At 29.7% G+C, this 20,082-nt stretch overlaps 1 protein-coding gene across 1 annotated transcript in view; it reads right to left on the bottom strand.

Annotated features, from left to right (window-relative positions):
* Nucleotides 1–20,082, bottom strand: part of LOC100166234 — a 567,258-nt gene that overhangs the window by 1,210 nt on the left and 545,966 nt on the right. Inside the window, exons 9-13 of the mRNA XM_001952454.5 lie at nt 16,780–16,939; nt 13,699–14,109; nt 9,601–9,984; nt 3,524–3,850; nt 1,626–1,804 (exon numbers count right to left, since the gene is read on the bottom strand). Coding sequence (XP_001952489.2) covers nt 1,626–1,804; nt 3,524–3,850; nt 9,601–9,984; nt 13,699–14,109; nt 16,780–16,939 — 1,461 coding nt within the window. The remainder of the gene's footprint in view (nt 1–1,625; nt 1,805–3,523; nt 3,851–9,600; nt 9,985–13,698; nt 14,110–16,779; nt 16,940–20,082) is intronic.

The raw sequence follows: 20,082 nt of genomic DNA on the forward strand, positions 1-20,082 counted from the left end.
ATGGATATATATAAAAAAATCGCAGTATAATATTATTTTAATTGGATTATTATTGATTTATGAGTACCTACTGCGTGTATGTGTGGTAGTTATTTAAATTAAAAACAAGCAAAATATAAAACTTTATAATTTATAATTTTTTTTTAGGTAAATTGTAGATACTGAGTATACGGATAGAGAGAAAAACAGATAAAAAAATAACAATTAAATATACCCTATAAAAAATATACTATGCTATAAATACAAATAACGGTATAAAATATAATTTAATATTCATTGGGTTTTATTTTATAAAAATAACATAATATATCGTAAATACCTATTATGTAATATGCAATATTATAATAAATTGAACATTCTAGATGGTCAGTAAACACCTGATGTCATAGTATAATATGTCATATTATTGTAGTTTTAATTTTAATTTACCAATTTATATGTTTGTCGAGATTATATATTATTATATTTAGATGCGTTTGTCACATTAATTTGTTTTAATAATTATGCAGATTGATAATACCATAACAGTTAATACACCTAGTAGTATATTTATATTAAGTTATAATGTTATATTATACGTATAATATTTAGTGTATGTATGTCGCATCCAGTACGTACAGTGCAATCGAATTTTTCTTGAAATTGATATCCAATACATATAATTCGATCATAGCGATCATGATGTTGTTTTTATTTTCATGTAATGGACACAAATTGTATCCAATTCTTGAAATGGATACATTATACCGTTAATTTACACTACTTATATCGGTAAAAAATCGCATGTAACCTTAAACCTACATGGTTGTAATTTATAACAATATAATATACTAATAATATACCTACTAATAAGTAATATTGAGCTATAAATCGAGTAAGTACTACTTTTCATTATTTGAATATCAATAACGTATACCTCCTAATATACTATATAATATCTGTATTAACTAATATAGGTAGCATACTATTTTTGGAATAGTGTTACAATTCTAACATAATATGCTAATAACGAATAACTTAATTATTTCATGAATATATTATGTGTTATACCGTTTTGTACATTATATTTCCATTTTAATATTAGTTCATTATTTTTTTATAACTACGCAATGCTAATGTGGAAATTGTTGGTAGATATTTTACAAAAAGTATTCCGTATAGTGTAAATTAAAAAAAATACGCTAAATTCAAAATAATGTTTTCCCTTTCTCGAAATGGATAAAATGTGTAAGCATTACATGAACCTAAAAACAACTTAAACGTTATGATAGAAGTTCGTGAAACGGAAATCCATTTCGATTACACTATACCGGGTGATTTTTTTTATCATTGAACACTCATTATTTCAAAAAGTGTAAAATTTTTGTGCTCAAAATCTAAAAGGTTAATGAGGATCTATCTCCCATATTTTCCGTGGTTAGGCCCCATAGGGGGGAGCAATTTTTTTTCACCGGAGCTTAGGGGGCGCAAATTTTTTTTTGCACCGCAGCGCAAAATGTCTAAATGCGGCACTGAACTACTCCGGATATTACATAACTTAGATTTTGACTTTTGAAAATCGTTATCATTTTATTGCTATAATTAACTATGAACGTATTATCAAATGAAATGCGCAGTGGACTCACGTGTCGGAGTGAACTGACGGATGGGCGCGAGCCAATACCGTCGACCGGAAGTGTCGGGTAACCGGATCGTTCATCGTCTGATGATTCGGCAGCATCCAAGTTTTCATCATCGTTGTCATTTAATCCCATCATCGGCTGTTGTTGGACAACACGGTATCCGATATTGCCTCTGCTTCCGCCTAAATTAATATAATATTATATGTAGTAATTTCGATGATGATTATCAACAAAAATAGTGTTTTTTTTTTCAACAAATAATTTCACACGGTAGGTACATACGCAGCGTAACATATTATTTAGCTAGGCTCACAACAATTATAATGCAATATTTGGAATGCAGTGTTTCCGATACGATATAGATTATGTCGTTTGTTCAATTGCTGCAATAACGGAACTTCAATTTTATAAACATGGTGTGTAGGAAAATCAAATCGTTTCGGGCTCACTTGGCGGAAATATATCGTTACGTCTAGTAAAATATGTCATAAATATTATATATACTGTAAGTTGCTATTGGTATTTTACCGTTACAAAAATATATATATATATTATTTGTTATTTATATACAGCTTCCGGTGCTTTTTATAATAAAGTTTCGAATTATTTACACGTATAATGACTTTGACCCGTTGACCAGTGAGTCGTTTAAGCGTGTGGGAAACGTCATTATTAATCGGTAAAGCGGTCACTCAACGTAGGTACTTAAGGTGAAATTCAATTATCAAAAACTTGAAAACCCATGCGGGGCTGAATCACAATTTGTGATCACAACCAGTGCACCGGTTCACCGTTCATATTGGAATATTTAATAACTTTCCACATGACGTAATTTCGGGATTCAAAGAACGACGTAAGTAAAAGTATATGGTATGATCGTTTACATTATAATTTTTAAATTATTTAGATACACTTACTCATTGTCGGAATAAATCAAAATTGAAGAAAATGGTACCAAGCAAGTAATGTTTATCATCGGAGATGAGCGAGGTAAACGACCATGAATTTGGTGGATAATTTAATTGATTTGTTTACTAGCTAATTGACTAAAAATATCATTGTGAAATACAAAATATATACGACACATTATTGTGCACTAGAAAAACAAAAATAAATATAAGTGCTTTACTGTATTTATTATTGAAAAAAAAAATAATATTGTTTTAAACTTGTTTAAAACTAATATAGGTTTTTATGTTTTTATACTTTATGGCCCATAAATAAATAATATGATTTTTTACTAATATTTTAACCAGTATAAGATTAATTAAAATCGCGTGATTAAATTCGAAAATTTCATTACATTTAGAAAAAAAATTAAAACAATGATTTATAGTTGCACATAACGTGGAATTTTATTTTTAATTAAAAAAAATTTCTGAAAGACAAAAACCATCCCTAACGTAAAAAAAAAACTAAAAAATAAAGCAATGATACCTATATAAAACAGTGACTATAATAATATTGACATAGAATATAGAAGCGTTATACAACTATATAATTAGGTTCAATGTCAATATATATATATATATATATAGTGCTTACGAAGGTTATCAATATTGAATCACATTAAAAAATGCTCAAAAAAAAAAAAATATATATATATATATATATATGTATTATTTAATTATATTAACCTATGTAACACAAAATTATTCAGATCCTTTATCGTGATTCCGCCGTGTCAATAACTTTTGCCTAAGATGCTAATAGACCAAGTTTATCCCCCTTTACACTTTTTTTTACTTTCGTAAATTTTTCGTTTGTATTTTCAATATATTTTTGATGGGAAGCTAAAAGGTGTGCAATTATTATTAAAAGAAGGTTCGTCTTTAACACAACCGTATTGTGTGCGACTGAGGTTGAGATTAAAATAAATGCAAATATGCTGTTAAACGCACTTTTAATTTTAGTCGGCGGGATCAGGTCTGGATTTTTGTCTGGGTCCGATGCTGCCGCCGCGTACTCTTCGTCGTCGTCGTCCGCTTTCTGCTTGCACACGGCGATTACGGCAGCTCCACCGCCAATACCTCCACCCATAACGCTGCCAGTTCCGGCGCCACACAAGTCCTGCCGACGTTGGTTCCGGTGCCGCCGAGATCGTACACGGAGGGCGCACATCACCGCAGCTGCGGCCACGGCTGACACAATGGTGATGGCCAAAAGGCCGGCGACCACTGGCGTCAGCCGGAAACGGTCGTTGCCACCGGCTCCCACGGCAGACGAACCTGTAAAACCGAAATTAAACAATATTGTTTGTATGATAATATTATATTGTATACTATTATGCGGCGTTGACCTTAGAAAGTAAACTCAAATGACGTTTGGTAAAGAAAAATTAATTTTTTTCATGGAAACCTGATCACGTCCACCGAAGTGAGTGACGCTAAAAAGGATTTTGGAAGTTTATATGGTTTTTTAATGAAATAAAGTAGGTAATACATACACTGTAAGTCAAATTTAAGGTTATGTGCTGCGTACACCTGGTATTTTCATACCATTTTTAAGTAATAACTAATAACTTTATTAATAGCCCACTTGTATGATGCACCGAATTTGCCTATAATACTGGACGCCGTATAATCGTACTTCTATTATATTATATTACTATGGTTTAATGCACAGGTGTGTTAAGTGACAATTAACAAATTGTTCAGTACAGGCATTTGAAGTTTGGTAAGAAATATGGTAAGAGCACTTGCCACATTTGTGCTACCAATAATATTATGTCTTGTTATTTTGTCACACAAACTCCCATATACTTTTGTGATAAGCAATTGTACCACATTTGAACTAGGTACGTTTTTAAACCCCAGTATTTGTTTCAAACAACAATGCCATCTTTTGTATATTAAACATACACATACAACATTTTGTACATTATATGAAAAATGCAATGGAGAATTGTATAGAGTACTGTATTCAATTTCACAAAAAATGTCACTTACAACATCTGTGCACTAGGCCATATATAATAATTATCAGATACTTTAACAAAGTGACAACATATCAATGCTTAGATGAAAATAATAAAAATTTCTCGTTAAACGCACTTAATATACCTAAATATTAAGGAAGACATGAACACGTTCTTTGTCGTTATCTTAGCACTGATTGAATAATAATACTATGATCCTATCTGTGACAGCGAACACGAAGCAGAAGAATATAGTTTGTTGAATACTATAACGAATTACACATTGTACAATAGTCTACAATTAGTGGAGTTGATAAAATAATATATATTATTAATTTTTAGTTAATATCAACTATAGGGTTGAACGTATATAGTCATACTGGACGGCCGAGATATTACGCGTGCTGTGTGATTTGAACGCCTTATCGTGGATGAATCCAAACGATCGGTAAATATAATAATATATATACTATAAATCTGACTATATCAAAAATAGGTTAACTGCAAAAGTTTTCGAATTTTGAAATATCTACACGCGTTTGCCCCCAGAGGAAATTACGTGGTGGTGCTGGGCGATATTGCGCGAATAATCTAAACATTTTCTTATCGAATGACAAATTTATGCGTTAGTGGATTGCAAATTTAATGTATACAAATCCGTAAATTTGAATAAAACAACGCTTCTGGCGTTCACAAATAAATTCTCTCCTTTAAATAAACTACATTGTAGGGACCCCTATTATAGTTAATATAACATCATGGTATTAATTATTACACATTTTGCGCGGACCTGTACCTATACGTGGATACAGGTAGTATATAATATAGGTTTATATCCGGGCTTATATATTTTCCAATTATTCACATATTGCATTACAATATTTTTAAGATATTATTATTATTATTACTATTTTTATAGTATTTACACTGATGCTAGTAAATCACGTGAATAACTGGATCCAAAAATATCGTTATTTTAATTAATTATTAATTTGTAGTCGTTGAAGTACAAAACATAGGGATCTGTCTAAATTTCATTTTTTTTACTTGAGTTGAAGTGGTTATGGATTTCAATATATTTATAGCCTACGCACAGCTCAATTTTATTTCAAATTGAGTAAATAATGGTTTGTAAATAATTTGGGTATACTTGTATTATTATTTGTATTTAATGTGCAAGATTAATCTTTGACTTCTGTGGTAATTATTTTACATACTGTTAACATAAAATGCTACCGAAAATGTTTACACATGATTTAATATTTAAAATAACATTTCATAGATGAACGTAAAATGTTGGCTCTAATAAAATTCTAATAAAGTCTAATAAAATTGTTGGATTTACAAATTTATTAGATCTATATTTTTTTATTGGATAGGTTCTAATTACATAGATACATATTACATTGTGTAAATGAATGCATTTTTGGTTTTATATCATAAACGGCTATTGAAATGTTTTAATGATTTTCAAAATATATAAATACAAAGTATTTGTATAAATATAACGGTAGTACAAAATTAATCGATGTCAATTAATTAAAACTAGTCAGTACTATTAAAAATAATTGCTATTAAAATTTTGTAGACATAAATTATTATGTAAATATTTAAAAAAAAATAAGTAATCACATAGAATAATAATTGTTTAAACAAGTTATGAACATAAAACTAATAAAGTAGTTAAAAAATGAAAATTTAGTATTATTACGGTAAAATATAATCAAATGCTTACAACTTTTATGAATAATATATATATATACCTATTTCAAACTTGATATAATATGAGAATATGTTAGGTTTATCGTTGTTCGAATTTGCATTAGCATACTTATAATACAACTTTATTCAAATCTTATTTTATAGCTTTATGGGAAACTATTTCTTTTATAGTAATTGCATGTCTTAAGAACTCAAAACTTATAATATAAAAGTATATTTCTAGAAAACGTTGTGTATTGTATGCGGTATGCATAGCCTCATAGGTATGGTTTAGAATTTTAGACACAAATAATCTTATATTATCATTTTTTTCTAGACTATAAAATCCATATCAGTACCTGTATAAATATTCACGTTATGTATAGTACGTATTCATCAACATTTTTTCTTAGGATAATATTTAGGTAATTATTATAACTCTTATATAACGAACCGACGAAAAACAAATTATCAATATTTAATACCTTGGAACATATTATAAGTACTTATTGCCATATAGATTTAGAACTCCAAGTAATTGTTATAGTTGAAAGCCTTTTTATGAAAGGTAATAAATTATGATTGATTTATTTTATTATATTTCATAAATTGTTTATGGGATGAAAATAACGGGTTTTCGTAAAAATAATATATAAGCCTTTGTTTTCATATCGATCTTATCCATTTTATATAACTTAATGATATGGTATGTCGGTAATCGGTATAGTTTTATATAAAAAAATGTATATTTTGTGCTTTCCCCGTATACTTGAATCATTTAACCAAAACAATAGAATTGTTAATATAGGAAAAAAAAAATAGCTTTATCAACTTATGCATGAATATTGAATAAGTTAATATCTCAGCCGGGCCTATATACATGCAAATGCGTGAACGTAAATTTAATGTATGCATAATACGTTCATCTAAAGAGCGCCGCATAGAGGGAAAAAAAATTAAAATATCAGTTTCCATGGAGGATATGGAAGGGGAAATATTTTTATGTGATTTTGTTGTATAAAAATAACTATTTTACAGGTCTCCATTTTTCATTAATTTTATATGAGTAAGTACCTATACATGATATAATTATGTATCAAAATATATAAATATGAATATATTTTTAATTAAGTATAAAATACAACATTTTAACCATGTAATACCAAAATAGACTGGTCTTGGTTGGGCATTGAGGTTATTTAAAGAGTACGTACTGTGTATTAGTTGGTTTTGAAAGGAACATAACTGAACCGGAGTAAACATAGGTATATGGAAACATGATAGGTACATATAAATGGTTATGACTATGATAATATAATATTATATCTTTACATGACATTGTTTATGCGTATTCTTCAGTTCTTCGGAGACTCGTAGAACACCGACGGAGGTATATAATATTAAAATACTTCAGCTGCAGTTGTGCAGTTGTCTACGCGTATATAGCTGTATACATATACCACCGAGGTGGAGGCCTCTACGGTGTTTACAACCATAATAATCGTTAACGCGGTACAACGACCGTAAAATAACAATATGTACAACTACAGCGACTACACGCGCACGGTCAGTAACCGGAAGGGTGGTTAAAAAATTTATTTTTATGACACATAAGGGCTTGGTTTGTTGAAAGTATTAAAAACAAAATCAAGTCCAAACATCGCATTATTGGTCAACCAAACAATTTCGTCCTATGTATAAAGGTTGCTCAATATCATACCTATCCAAATCGAAGTTTAAAACTACAGTAAAATATGAAATATAGGTACCGAATTTAAAATACCCATTTATATAAATATAAATTAGAATTTTTTTTAATTGTACTAGATAGCTTATAGTAATGTATAAAGTTGTATAACTAGGTACATAATAATAGTATGCAGTTGAGAAAGACTCTAAAATAAGAGTTGTTTCCTTTACGATTATTATTTTCATTATTTTTTTTATATAATTTGTGATTATATTAATAAATTAAAAACATTGTATGGTGTATGCATAAAATAATATTATATATTATTATCTTGGCTAGTATATGTTTCTTACTTCGGTGTCAATAGATTCTATAAACAAGTATATTTTGTTTTTCAGCTATTTAGTGTCGATACCTTTAAAACTGCCTAACATAATAAACCAAAAAATAAAAAAATTGTTAAAATAATTTGATAATAAAATTAACAGTGAAAACAGTTTTTACTTAAACGACCTATATATTATATCAGTGCTTTTATCTGATAAATATAAATATATTATATAAACACCAAACATTTTAAGGCAATAATAATTATTAAACAATAATAACGTAATATTATGTAAATATTATAAGTGAATACATTCTGCTTATAATTAAATATAATTATATTTTTTTTGTGAAGCAGATACGTAACTCTTATTTGCATTAAAATAGTTACCATAAAGTTTTTGTAATAAATATTATTACCTACCTAGTTTATAGTGAAGTTGTAGTTCTGTAATGTATACATAACTTACCAATTTAACCACCTACATTTCTGTAAATTTAACAGCCCGAAGTATTTATGTAAGGTTTATTCAATTTTCAACATGTTTCAAGTCTTTTAAATATTATTATTTGAATAGTGATATTTTTAGATTTATTATTTGCTTTTAAGTTTTAACGCCAATAATTTTATTTTATTATTCTAAGCCAGATAACTTATGGAATATTATAGAATATGTTAAACGTATAATATTATCAAAATTTAAAACGGTTTTTTGTTTATGGACGTTTATACTGTAGTGTTAATAAGAGAAGTGGAGTGGCAAGGGCTGATAATACTCCACGAATTTATACTCTGCGATGCTTTATGCTCTGATCGTCTAAATCAGAGATTCTCAAACTTGTTTTTGCGTACCTGCGTACCACACTGGTGAATTATGGATAGGTCATGTACGTCTATTTGACTATTTTACGTTCAATATATTTTTAACAATAATAATTTAAATACATCTAACAGTACATTTAGTACTTTTTTACACAAACCATAAGATAATATAAGTTCTACTACAAACATTAGTAAAAGTATTCATTTATTAATTTTCCGTACTACCACCACACGGTCTTCTGCGTATCACCATGTAGCCCCCTGTATACTACGGTTTGAGAACCACCGGTCCAAATTTTAATGTATAATAATTATACAATCTATAATTAGATTGGATAAATCATAAATAGAAGAAATTTGACGAAACGATAATAGTGTATCAACGTCACGACGGCTAAATATGACGGAACATGTTGTACACATCAATTAAACAGTTGTCGGAAATGACAAAATACTTGGCGTCGATACGGTGTTAACGGCTAACAATAATCATATATTATGTAAGTATCGTTGTACGTACCGGAAGTGGTCTGCTTGTCGGCCGAGTTGAGTGTGTAGGCGGTAAGCCACGTGCGGTCGCTGGTACCACGCGAGTTGTACGCGTACACGGCCAACCGGAGCCCGACGGACGGCGACAGCTGTCGGAGCGTGAAGTCCGGTCGGTCGGCCGTCAGGTTGGCCAACATGGGTGGCGCCGGTCCATCTGCGGCCACCGCGGGCCCGCCGTACCCGTCGTCCGGACCATACGGCCCTCCGTCAGCGGCGCCAGCGCGGCCCGCTGAGTCGTACGCCTCCAAGGCGAAGCGTTGAGCGACGCCCCCGTCGAACCCTTGCGTGCACCACACGTGCACCGAGAACAGCGTCCGGTCACCGGAAGTGCAGTTGAATGGTGGGTCGGGTCTCACTGCGATCCAAGAAAGGAACAAAATTAACGATTGCGAAAAGAAAAACCACAGTTTAGTATAAAAGTATGCATATATAATCCTTTTTAAGATTCCTAAATTCCGTTGTCGTCCACGCGACGAGCTTACAATTTAGCCGGACGATTGGAATAACAGATATATTATTAGGAATTCCAAACGGACAAGGGGTCTTGACTTTTAGCAAAATGTGGATATCTTTTGGGCGGGTAGAACCCGACTGCGTACGAATTACCTTTTTGGGAACACGATTGCGTGTATATATTTCTACCTACTACAATTAAAGAACCCCTATAGGCCCTATTATACATCACAATTGCATACTAAATAGGCTCCAACGTTGTCGAATTTCAAATTATATAATTTTCAATGTACCTATTAAATCAAATATTTATTGGTCTGCAGCTTAGAAAAAAAATCAAACGTTGTTTCAAGGAATTAATTAATTTTTGTTTGTAAATAATCTGTAGCATAAGATCATAGTTAAATATTATCATCATTAAAATAATTATTAAAAAAAAAAAAATCAAGTATGGTTAAGTATTATGTATTTTATGTAAATGTATAAATATGGTTAGCTGAACTCGTCATCTACAGTTTAAAACATTTTCTTGGAATATAATATTGTAAATTGGAGATAAATATATTTTTGTAAATTTTATATTTACTATTTATTTTAATTGGAGTTTGAATATAAAATAAGTTTGTCTGATCTAATTAAATGAAATAAAACTAAATATAATACCATGGCACTCCACTTAAACCCTTCTTTGATTGGGAATCAGCTAAATACATGATTATATCGTATTGGAAACAAGAAGCATACAACAAGTAAATTGTGTGAAGCAAATAACAAGTCAAACACATCTTTGCAAGTTGCATATTATACAAAGAAGCAAAACTAAAGTTCAATTTACATCCACCCAAACCTTTATGAAGCCAAGGTCAAACACCTAATTCCCTTTCTCAAAGGTTCCGGACTGAATAAACAAATGTAATATTAACTACAATGAGAAATTTATTCTATTTTACTTATTATATGTAAAAAAATGTAATTTAATGTATTCGATTTTTATAAAAATATGTTTAAACTAATGGCCTTGCCAACTGAAATTGTATATAATCAATATTAATAATAAAAAAAATAATAGTTAGTCAGGTGATCCATTTACTATGGATGCTCCTTCAAATTAAACACATTTTACTCATTAATTCAATTTAAATCATCATTAATATGATCACTCCATGTCTACTGGGTGCGGCTGGGGGAGCACTATTGAATTGCTTGCTCTAAATTTTATGGACCATTAGTTATAGTTTTAAACATTTATTTATTTTTTATTTAGGTATATACAATTCTAAAACTCGTTAATTTTAGCAACATTACACAAACCTAAAATTAATTTAACGTACAGAACAGTGTTATGGAAAGGGTTAGATACGCAATTGTATGCAATTGCTAGGCAGCGTTATTTTGTGAATACATATTTTGGTCGTCAATTCATCATATTTCAGTTATATATATATATATATCATATTTCATTGCAATTCCAGTTTAAAGAATTTGATTAAAAATGAAAAAACAAAAAAAAACAATAAAAGGCTTAATATTGTAGCCATATTTGAAGCCGTCAATGGCCAGAACTATTTTCATTGTAAAATAATTAATTTAATGATCGATCGCATGGAATACCTATATCATATCATGTAATTTAATAATTACTAATAGTTGCTAACATACTGCGATGATTAAAACTATGGCAACGCATTTGGTAAATATTAAACAAAGGTATATTATATAACATAATAGGTAACTGATATCTATCACAGTGAACACAATAAAATATAACATTTTATGAATTTTTCCTATTGATCAAAGAGTTGCTAGTAGGCATCCATTGTTATTAGTTTTTATGTCAAATCTATAAATATCATAAACTACATGCTGTGCCTAAAAGGGTTATTTTACAAGTGGGTACAAAACGTATTTTTCTTAAACTATTTAAGTTTTAAACGTTTTCAAAATATATTAACGGGCTAATAATTATACACACATCATTTATTATAGGTACTACTTTTTTATAGCTCATAAAATACAAAATGTATTATACATTCCTATGACAGTATGACTAAATTTTCGAATGAAATATTGTTTTTATGATTTATTATTTTTGACATTGTTATATGCTCGATATTTATAGACAGTGCAGTGGCTCAAATCAACCACACATGTAATTATAATTATAATATATTTGGGTGTTCAATAATTTATACAGAAATAAATTGAAAATAATTGTTATAGGTACCAAATGTTCTGTGGCTGAATTTATGCACGTTCATTTTATGCAAACAGAACTACGTGAGTTATTGAAAAAATGAACTAAGAATAATCTTATAGTGTGCCACGTTGTAAAACAACATAGGTATCTCAGGTACACGATAATATTATAGCGTACACGTGATGTCGGACTTGAAAAGTTTACGAACCTTGGCCATACATTTACACTCTGGAATAATAATAATAATATAATTATTACGTCCGTTATTACCTGGGGCGTTATTAAACGTAAACCACCGAGCTGAAAAGAAATAAGCGGGAAAAATTCGATGGCAATTATTGTAAAGCCGCTCGAAATTTCCCCATCCAAAACCCAGAGTATTTAAATGTACGACGTATACCTACGTCTAATCCCCGTACGCAAATGCAGCGAATGATTGCGAATTTCATTGTACCCGACGCGATGCGACTGCAGTATAGTTATTATTACCGGAAAACGCAATTGACCGTTGCCTTTTAATGTTTTTTAATTCGTTTATCCTGTGCCACGTGTAAATGTGTTATGCGGACGCGAATTCCGAGTCCTAATTTAACTATAAAACGCATGGCAAATAGAAAATAACGAATCGATTGTACAGAATTTAATGACGATAATAATATGTGTAACAGTTATAGTTTAAATGGAAATTACGTTTTAAGCCACAACTATAATCATTGCAGTTTCAATTTACGTAATAAAATAGACAAAGTACGTTGTATTGAGCGATAAACTATTATATTATTATTATTATTATTATTGTTTGTTAATTATAAATTAATGACATTTCTAATTAAGTGTAATCCATTAAAGTCGTCTGTTACCTATCTATTAAAATCCAATGATAAAACTCTTAATTCCAGTTTATGAGTTCATTAAATTTCCAAATATTCCAAATTATGTTATTATTTTCACGTACCTGCCTACTAATAAGTAATAGTTAGAATTTGACGTGAGGTAAGTTGACCCGTTAAATATGAGCACCTTGAGGGAAAATTAATGGTAAGTAAATTATGGAAAATGATGAGCAAATTTATCAAAGCATCGAGTCTATTCTTCGAAGTGTAGATGAGGAGGATATAAGGAGATATCACGTACATTAGAAATTTAAAAAATATTAATAAAGTGCGATTTATAAGGTTTTTCGAAGAACATCTTGGACATTTTATAGATTTAAAATCCCTTCAAAACCAAATTTGTCAGGCGTTACAAGGTCTAAGGGTAAAACATTTTTTCTTTCTACTGAAATTACATTTATTCCAGCAGATGTATCGAAAAGTGAATCTTATTGATATGCACACACGCTTGCAACGCTGCACATATTATTACCGTTGAAGATATAATATGTTGATAGTTATAATTATTATTCGTATAGGTACTCACCGGCTGCGATCACGTGGAAAACGCAAGGCTCGATTTGCTGTCCGGCGGTGTTCGAAGCGCGGCAAGTGACAGTTCCGTAATCGTTGTCTCCAACGTTGCCTCCATTTCCACTACCTCCACCGCCACCACCCATTCCCATGACTGAAGGACTGTAGGTGAGCACCGAGGATAGTTTGCCACGCTTGCTGGACGACGAACCGCCACCGCCACTTCCGGATTCGCTTCCACCCGGTCGGGTGTGTTGGACCACCTCGTTGCTGCCGATTTCGGACGCCACGCTGCCCGTCCGATTGAATGTCCACTTGAATACGTCCGGTGCTGGATATGCATCCACCTCGCACACAATTTCCGTGTTCTCGTTCCGGGCCACCCCATACGTCAGCTTCTGGTTGTGCCTGCACACCGGTTTGTCTGCGGACCGGCCGAAAAGAACGCCATTGTTACACATAATATTATGTTAAAGAGTATCAAGAAGTTGATTTGAATTATATCTAATCCCGTAAAATTGTAAGACTTGGAATAAATTTAAATGTCTAATCTTTAAAGCAAATATTTACAAAACATTGGTTTCAATTTTTTTTTGACAGCAAAACGTTTAATACCGTGATATTCTAAATTATAATAATTTCTAAAAATGTATTAGTAATTGAACAATTTTAGTTTTTATTCATCAAATGTAGTATTATGATAAAAATCACAAAATATATCGTTGGTTTAAATAGCAAATGAAGTACCTAAGTTAAATCCATAAAATTGCATAAAGTACATTGTACATCGATGTACAACTAGGTGAATTAAAGTTTACAACGTATGTGAATATAACGCCGAGATTTATATACGTGTAATACTAATATGTTTGTATGTAAAAAAGTTGTACTAAAAAAAATAAACTACTTTTGACCATTACAACAAAGTTATAGGCCTCTATCAATATTCATTGAAATTACCTCTGATTAGAGGAGTTATATATTATTATTATTACTAACGGAAACTAACGGCAAATGTCCAAGTTCAACACAAAATGTGAATTTTTATATTAAATTACCAAACAAATTTTTATTTGAAAATGTTTATTTATTCGAATAGTTCAACAATGCATTATTTTTATAAGTATAATTCATTATAATCATGTATTTTTTACCAAATAAGGTTATAGTTGTTTATACATTAAAAATCATTTTATGTTGTTAAAACTGTTTGTACTTTACATAATCATAGAATACACTTTAATCGAATAGTTTAAGTTTAAGTTTTAAAAATTCTTTCGAGGTTTGATCCATTCAAATTATTAAAACACCATAATATACTAATTCTGTTTTGTAATATCATTGTACAATTTTACTTTTGGTTCACCAAGTTAAATACATCATATAATATTATGTATATATTATATATCTATCTAAAATAAATGTTAATAAATCAAAGATTATTTGTAATTTTTACAGTGTAATCCAATTTATTTATTAAGTTGTTACAAGTCATAGCCAGACTACTTGTTTGAAATTTAATTTGACTTGGTAAAATAAACGATCTGAAATAAAGTGTTATCTTATTTATGATCTTTAAGATATTTGTAAATTCATGTATTAATGCAAATTATAATTTCAATAAGGATCATGTCAGTTTAGCAAATATAAATGTATTAATACGTTATTTATGTATATTTTATAGAAATAATTCAATTTATATATAAGATGGAAATTGTATGCTATGTTTTTGTTTATATTACACTTCAAATAATGATACAGTGTAGGTATTATAATACCTGAAACAAAACTATGAAAATTAAAGTTAACTCGATAATGGTTTAAGTGTTTGAAAACAATTTCATTAAATGCAACCATAAGATAAAAATACACCAAATTAAAAACTAATTCCCATAGGTTATAGTTTAACATTTACAATGTATCATCATTTGGTAAAAATTGATAAGGCTAAATAAATCCAATGTCGTTATTAGAAAATATATTTTAAGTAAATTGGGTTGTTCGAATCGTAAAATGTAGAAATTCAAAAAATAAAACTATACTTATTGAGTTCATAAAGTTATATTTAAGTTTATGATAAATGGTTCCATTTTTCAACGTGAAGTAGTAGGATATTGATTGTCCAATATACATGCGAAATAAACATATTATTATAGGTACCTATTAAATTTTATGAAATTGTAAATGTAAATGAAATGTACTAATATATTAATATATGGTACTATTTGGAACCTATCTTAAATCAAGTCTCAAAACTATAGTGATAATATTAATAATATAAAATATCGTTGAGTAATAAATATTGTTGATTTTATTTTTTTTTCTTAGAAAAAAAATATATTGTAATCGTCCAATTTTCAATTTGACAAAACATCTTAAATTTAAAAGTTTCATAAGTTTTTGCTTACACGTATACATAAAACTAATGTTCTGTGGTGGACAGACTACATACAATGTATGTGCTGAGAATGCGTACAAACTTTTATTAAAACACTTTTCCTCTATTGCTAAAATCATGGTGGATAAACTGGGTGTTTATCAGATTACATAAACGACAACTGTCTAATGCGGGGCAGTCGGTAGGCAATTTCGCTACGTTCTCGTAATCAACTGAAACGTGTTGTCGGACGTGAACCGTATGTGTTGTAATAATAGTTTTCTTTTGAGTTATTCTCAATGCGCGTTCCATATTAAAAATTACGTGTTTGCCAATAATTTAAATGTCGTTCTTATTGTTTATATAATCGTTCGGTTGATTAGTATTGATTTTATTAAACGAGCTAAGAATACATTAGTCGAACAGTAGTTGTTATACATTTTGTATACAGGTCAAGGTAGTTTTTAATTTTTTTACAACAGTCACATTATTGTTAAGAGTTTCAAAAATAGTTTGACAAACTAACAATAAAATAACTTAAATTATACATTATTTTGGGATTACGTGGTAAACGTACTATACGTTCTAATCGACGCAAGCAGCCTAAAATAGTAAAATATCATAATATTGCGATTAGCTATTTTAAACTAGACTCGGATATTCCTGTACATCGTAGATATTATAATATGAGTAAATATTATCATAAATTGCCCTTACACATGACTGTTAGCCGGACGACGTTGCTCTCGCCGTCTCCCTCCACGTTGCTAGCCAAGCACGAATAGTTACCCGCCTGCTGTCTCTTGACGTTTTGAAGTGCCAGGTCCTTTTGATTCATAATCACGCCGCTTTTCACATTTCCCTGGACCACTTGACCCTGTGTCCGGTGAACAGAAAACAAACACGTGTAGGTATTCATTACTAAAACGCACTCATTACCCTGGACTGTATTCAAGGCATTATATTTTTCACGTGAAAAATGAATGAATTCAGCGATAGAAACTATACGGAGTAATCAGAAAAATACACATATATGCTTAAAATAACACTCGAATGGAACTGTTTTTTTTAAATATTTTTTTTTTTACCCACGCATAATATTTCGCCACACGAACATACCCTTTTCCGTGTTCTAATAATAACACGAAAATAATCACGTGATTTTTAATATTAATTGTATATGTTTATATAAATTTAATGATGTACCCTTGAATTTTGAACAGTTAACTATATCAAAAATAACTTACGTGGATTTAAAATAAATATTTGACTTGTAAATCGCGATCATATAAGTTTTTTTTTAAATTTGGTACATAACAAAATATACTGAATAAATTAGTAAATTTAACAACAATGATTCAGTTAATTTAAAGTTTAACACTATAATAAACCTACATATCGACGGCCTCCGAGTAAAAGGGGTTATGTTTAAAATCACAACTTTTCAGGACAACGAAAATAAGGTTTTTTCTCAATATAAAATTATAACACTTAAAATAAACCCATAAAATGCTAAACAAGTACAGTCAAAATATTAAATAGACTTTTTTTAATATTTTTTTGTATCAACTATACATTTTATAAATTTTCCTTTTCATAAAAGTATAAAACTTAATCACAAAGTAAGTATAACAAGTTTCTAATAACAAAATAAAATCAATACAGATTAAAAATAACATAATAAGATTAAACATTTCTTTTAACAACATTTTTGTGGCATAAATATTTTGGTTTGAGTACCACATTATAAAATATCCAACTTAATAGAACTTTATGAAACTAATGAACTAGAATATTATATCTCTAGGCATCACATTATAAACGTTATTAAAATAGAAAATTACCTTGTGCCTCATATGTTACAATATTTGTTCTTTTTGTACACATGTCTAATAATCTTTTAGTTCTACTTCTACTTGTCATTATAGCTTTATTTAGTAACTTATAATCACAATTAACAATATAATATTATGCAGTAGTAAAAAAACTTTTACGGTATTGATTAAGTTCAATTTTACAACGAAATTATAATAAAACAAATATTTAAGTAAAATAAGTAATTTTGTGATAATTTCGTTATCACTCTTTAAATTAACATTATTATTGGCGGGAATAAAGTATGATAATACATGTTAAGGATATCTTAAATCTTGATAATTACAGCGAATAACCAACCACCAAGTGATATAATATGGTTATATACTATTTTTCATAAAGTGAAACACTTAAATGTAAAATAAGTTAACTTGACATATCATATAAAATAAATGTAAAATATTAAATAAGTAAAGTTAACTGGATATATCCTATTCTTCATAAATTTAAATAAATGTAAAAAGAGTTAACTCGACTTATCTCATTTTAAACAAACTGATATTGAATTATACCGTTTTAATATAAATTATACCGATGTTCAAAAGAGGATAACTCAACTAACCTCCTTATACACAATATTATTTGTGTTATCTCATAATTCTCTTTCTTATAACATCGCCTATACTAATGATATAAGATAACCCCCTATACCCATTCATTAAGAATAACAATTTGAATTGTACGGTGACTTAACCTCATATTCGACAAAAATGGACTTAACCCCTTTTACTCGGAGGCCGTCGATATTATGTCATAAGTTTTTTGATTATATAACTGACACAGGATTATTCACTTTCATATTAATACTGTATTGAAACTTTGTTTATTCACTCATAAATTAATATTCGAGAACAATTTATTTAGTACTGGAATATAAAATATAGGTATAATGAATAGAAATATGTTTGACATAAAACATTTTGTTTTCAAAGTTATTTTATAAATACTAAGCAGTCCACCACGACGACCCGATATTTCAAAATTAAAACAATTTAATAATAAATTCCGTTTCGTGCTATATTATTATTTTTTTATTAATAAAATTATTGAGAAATATAACGATGACAAAATGGATATCAATTACTACTTTTGTGTTTAACCTACATCACAGAACGGATTAAGTCTGTGGATGACAAAGACACACACCTTATAAAAGATGTCTTATTGAAATATAATGAAAAATAAAAATAATGAACTGAAAATATAGTTATGAAAAGTAATTACTGAGATGTTTTGGCGAAATAAAATGAGAAAAAAACTAACGTGTCTATTACACCACAGCGTAACTTCTAATATTTATGTTATGGATGGGTAAAACATTTCCAATCAAGAAGTTAGCGAGCATCAGTATAACATGGCGGGTACCTTGTTTATCTTTTCTTTCAAATTAGCAGCGCTGGAGGTTATATTAATCAGACAGGTATTGGAAGAATGCAGTAAAGTATATTAAAAACCGTCTGTGTAACAAGGGCCACGTCGCCGTAGAAGAAAATAATATGTTCGAACCAATAGTTGATTTTTTATTTATTTATTTTTTTTATAAATTGTTTGACGTCCGTTCACCGTTTGCGCGCGCGAGGGGCGACGTAAATTTACGAGCATCGTTTATATATGCACAAAACTCAAAAGTGCTCAGTCACGTCCTACAACCACCTTAACTTGTTGATCCCGTGGACAAGAGGTTTCCATCACTAACTGCAGAATACACAAACGTACACTTAAGATGCAATCGCGCTGTGAGGGAGTTCGGTGGCGGTATGATAGCGGATTTTCTTAAGACGCTCCCTGAGAACTGCAATTATATAATATACGGGGATGCTCGCGAGTATCTTTAACGGAGGTTATCATTTTATGTCTCTTCATTAACGCCACTGCTGTATTATAAGAATAAAATAGGCTGTCCTACATCTATATACTGTAACTCCCCTCTGTTTGGCAACAGCAAAAAAGACGTTTGACGGAGACGAGCATTTTTTAAATTTTTTTAATAGTAAACAATTATTCTATTATGCAGTTTACAGCTCGTGATAAACGTCGATAAATTTGTATATACTCTGAATTTTAAATTAAAATCAGGTAACTGAATATTTTCTTTGACGGTACTTTATACCGGGTGATTCTTTTATCATAGAACACTCATTATTT

The sequence above is a fragment of the Acyrthosiphon pisum genome, chromosome X (genome assembly GCF_005508785.2).
Source record: "Acyrthosiphon pisum isolate AL4f chromosome X, pea_aphid_22Mar2018_4r6ur, whole genome shotgun sequence".
Lineage (NCBI taxonomy): Eukaryota > Metazoa > Arthropoda > Insecta > Hemiptera > Aphididae > Acyrthosiphon > Acyrthosiphon pisum.